General features: G+C 38.3%; 1 protein-coding gene across 1 annotated transcript; it reads right to left on the bottom strand.

Moving 5' to 3' along the window:
• Positions 1-446: 446 nt before the first annotated feature.
• Positions 447-4,150, bottom strand: LOC137163531 (serum amyloid A protein-like). The gene is made up of 3 exons (XM_067563794.1): positions 4,036-4,150; positions 1,549-1,687; positions 447-652 (listed from the first exon to the last, which is right to left on the bottom strand). The coding sequence occupies exons 1-3, from the start codon at positions 4,136-4,138 to the stop codon at positions 511-513; spliced, it is 384 nt and encodes a 127-aa protein (XP_067419895.1). The 5' UTR covers positions 4,139-4,150; the 3' UTR covers positions 447-510.
• Positions 4,151-4,425: the final 275 nt, after the last annotated feature.

The following is a 4,425-nucleotide window of genomic DNA, read 5'->3' on the forward strand; positions in this document are numbered from 1 at the left end:
TTGATTTGGTGTATTTTAGTCCCCAAAATAATTTCCCAGGTAGGATGATCTTATGGTTAGAGGAGTGGACTGAATTAAGGAAATCTGGATTCAATTCCTAGCTCTGCTATTGGCTGCCTTGTGACATTTGGCAAGTCAATTAACATCTCTGTCATCCCTGTGTGTAAAATGGGGATAATAATACAAAGGAGAATTACCAGAATGGATCAAAATAGGCCAGTAGCCTGTCCCTGAGAGTGCCCGGTGACAACTGCTTCACAGGAATATACAAGAAATGGAGTAAAGGACAATCATTAAATATTCTGGAAGTTTCTTCCTAACCTGAGGCACTTAAGGATTACTTTTGCCCCGAATCAGGAAGATTTGTATGCGATATTGTTTGTTATCCTTTCAAATGTGGCTGAGGTTGTTTGTTAATTCACTGAGATGTTCAGAATTTAAAGATTTTATTTATTATGGTCTTGCTCAGCTGGTAAAAAAAGGAACCATTGTAAAGTATGACAGGCTGCATTAGTATTTCGAGGGGAGGCCGTCAGGTCTGTAGCGGTTGGGGTCTCCTCCACCTCTGCCCCATGCATTTGCCTCCTGGTCTTGACGTGTGTCTTCCGCTCCTCTGCCACTAATGCCACCCTGCCAACCTTCCCTGGCGTCACTGAGGAAACAAAGGTTATTTTAGACAGTAGTTAGTGAAATCTGAGCGACTAAATTATTTACTTTTCATTTTCTTCCTCTCAGTTTAATTTCTACTTTCCCACAAAATTGAGGACATGTGCAAACACCTGACCAACAGAAGTTGTTCAGATAAAAGATATTACCTCATCTCCCTTGTCACACAAACACAGACACAAATCTTTGCCTGTTTCTGAATAGCAGGAGTCATCCCAGAAATGCAGCAGTACAGAACTTGTGAATTAAAAAATACTTTTAAAATGAAAAATCCCATTACTTGCCTCCACTAAGTTCTACCCCCACCTCCGTAAATGTCTTCATATCAGTGTTTCTCTACCTTTTTGATACCAGGGACCAGCTTCCTATACTGTGTCAGGGAGATCTCAGGCATCCTATAGAGTGTCAGGAAGATCTCAGGGACCAGTGCCGGTCTATGGACCGGTAATTGAGAAACACTGTTTTATATCATATCCACCCCATTCAACAGGAACCTTTTAAAACAATACTTGTTGGAGGAACATAAGTGAACCTGTGATCATAGTTTCTTTGGATGAAATGGGAAGGGCAATACGTATTGGTTCTAGATTAAAGGGAGGCCCTGCAATTATTTAAATGTTAAAAGCCCTGCTTTGAAATCATCTGCTTCCTTGTACATATTTATGTGATCTGATATGAAAATATATTTAAAATGGTCACCTCAGAAACCCCCTTTACATCGGAAGAATGGGTACAGACTTCGCACTTAGCCAGTTCAGATGTGAAATAAAGAAGTTCTCACTTCAAACAGGAAATAGCTATTTATCAAATACAATTTACGTCATAGTTATTTGATTGCCCAGCTCTCTATTGACTTTTCATAATGCAAGTAGAATCCATTACCTAATAACTTTTGCTGCCCACTCACCACCGGGCCCTCTCTGGGCAGCATCATAATTCCCACGAGCATGGAAATATTTATCTGCATTTTTATAATTCGCATCCCGCATGTCACTGTATGCACGCCACATATCCCCAGCGCCTGGAAAAGGGTGAAAGGATGACAGAGATACTGTAAAGTTAAAACAAAACTGTGAGCTTCTTCCACCCACACTCCTCTGATATAGTCAAACACCATTCTAGTCAATTCACCACTCTGGCTTCCAAGATTTTATAGGGAAGGCAAAAGACTCCAGTACACCACTGAACAAATATTTGATTTTTTGGTTCAGTGGAACATCTGAGAAATCCAAAAATCTAATTTAGTTTCAAACCAAAATTGATTATGTTTTTCTAGTTATTAATAAATGAGTGTTATTGAGTATTATGTAATTATTGAGTATTATGGTTTTTCTAATCAAAATGCAGCAAAATGTCAGAATTGTGAAAATTATATCAGAAACAATGCCAGAATTCTGAAAATTATAATTATTAGTTTTGAAGTTTTTCTTTTGCAGCTAAAACTATTTGCCAAATTTATTTCAATGCCCTCAGAAATGCCATTAGTTTTATAAATTTAGTATATGGCAAAAAAAATTGCCCACCTTTACTTGCTGACCAAGATTGTCATTGATAATACAGGGATACACAGTCATTTATTTAAAAAAAAAAAAAAAAAAGTCAACGAGAGTCCTGCAGCACTTTAAAGACTAACAAATTTAATTTCTGCAGGCATACGCTTTCGTGGTCTGCAACCCACTTCGTCAGATGCATGTCATTTATGCTATTTTATTAACTGTAGCATCCACCAGTTGACATCTTTGGAAAAGGGAGATCCTGGAGAGGGATCTCATAAAACCATGGAATCTCCACAAAACTCTGTTGCAATATCTTTGGGGAATTCTTTAGGGGCAAAGAAACTCTCAGATTTCACTCAGTGCTCTTGTTACGTTTACCGGGACAAGGGAGTAGAGGTGTGATTCCAAGTTAGAAACTTCAATCACCCAAGTCTCCTTTAAGGCTTTGTCTGAATACAGTTTGTGCAGCAATGTAAATAAATATGTTTAGAAACCAGGTTAGTTAAGTAACTGCCACCCTTTAGTCAATCTAAGCTAAATCCATTTAAGGCTCTCTTCGGAGTGTTTATTCAAGGGGTTCACAGTAATGTAACTAACAATTCCTGAACTGACTTAGACTGTAGACAGTTGGGGACAAACAGGTGAGAATCTTCATTCTATGGGTGTACAATGTGACAACCTGAAATTTGATTTGGCAGACGTGAATCTCTATCTACCTGTATAGTTTTAAAAAGCAAACACTTCTTACAGCAAAGGGGAGAGATCATGGAGTAGCAGCCTAAAAGTAGAAACATAAGGATATTTGTGTCTAAAAAGTACAATGGCAAATAAGAGACAAGAACTGGAAGTAAAGACTATACTGAGTTGCTTCTTGAAACTAAATAAATCTTAACAACAGTAGATGTGGTGATCCAGTATAGTTTGATCACATCTCCATACAGACAAAACCTATTTTATCTCAAAAACATCCCAGACTGAGTGGAACAGCTCTAAGGGAAGGTTACAAAAGCATATGTTTAAGTTCTTTCTTATGCAAGGATTGATTTAAGCATGTGCTTAAGTTTTTTTCCTCAATCAGGACCTAAGAAAGCAGGACTTTTCAGGACTTCTGAAAGGTGTTGAATGCCCTCAAGTCAACACAGTGGGAACTGAGGAAATTCAGCACCTTGCAGAAGATGTTAATTCTTATAGCACTGAATCAGGATCTAAGGTATCTGACCCTAGAAATATTTCCAGGAGGGTGAGGATAGCTTTTGAAATTCTACAACAAACTTTTATTTTATATTTTCTTTTCTTGGAATTGGCATACACCGCTCAGAGAAGCAAGAACTGAAAAATAAAAGGTACCCATTATTTTAGAACGCTTCCAGAGTTTACTAGGCCCACAGAGTTTATATATGTTTCTAGAATTGACTAGGCCCACTGAGATCCACATCAGGAAATTGCAAACGCTAAAGTCAGAACATAGCCAGCTGGCTGCACAGGTTGCACTTAACATCCTGCTAAATGTTGAGTGAATCTTGTCTGGTGAAAATCTCTCTTTAATTGTGATCCATGTGACATTGTATAATCTATGGCGCATACCTGCCGGCTGAACTTGTTCAGCTTCAGGCAGCCATGCTCCTGGACTCTCACTGAGGGACCTTAAACTGTATCTTTTAAGGGATTAGAAGAAAATTCTAATGTATCTTTTTGTGAAGAACTCTGTAAATTTCTTATTTACCAAAAGTTTTTACAATTGTTCTAGACCTCTTTTCTGTGGCTTTGCTTCTCTGGGTTTTTATTAATTTAATTAATATCTACACCAAGTTGCCTGCACATAACTTTTGAGGACAGTTTTGATGAAGAACATGCAGCTGGTAAAAAAACATACCTCGATAAGCATCCCTTATGAATGATCCAGCATCGGAGAACCAGCCCTGGGCACTGACACAAAGTACCAGGGACAGTAAAAATATGCTGTTGTAGAACTTCATTGTTCGCTTATTTAGGCTGTAAGAGAAGGAGAGAATAAATCAGAAAACTGGGCAATAACGACTCTAACCATAACGTTCATTCCTCTTACAACAGCTTTGCAGCAGGTCCATGGATCAGCAGGGTCACACACAATTCTGAAGAGTTACCAAAGTGATGATTTCTACTCAGACAAGTGATATCCCCTCTGCAATCACAGCACCGGGCTGGGAGATAAGATGTAAATATTGATCTTTTAGTTTCTGCTTAACAGTTTTAACACCATAAAAATCACTTGTTCTAAGACTTT

The sequence above is a fragment of the Emydura macquarii genome, unplaced genomic scaffold (genome assembly GCF_026122565.2).
Source record: "Emydura macquarii macquarii isolate MOO-44397 ecotype Brisbane River unplaced genomic scaffold, CSIRO-AGI_Emac_v2 contig_2614, whole genome shotgun sequence".
Classification (NCBI taxonomy): domain Eukaryota; kingdom Metazoa; phylum Chordata; order Testudines; family Chelidae; genus Emydura; species Emydura macquarii.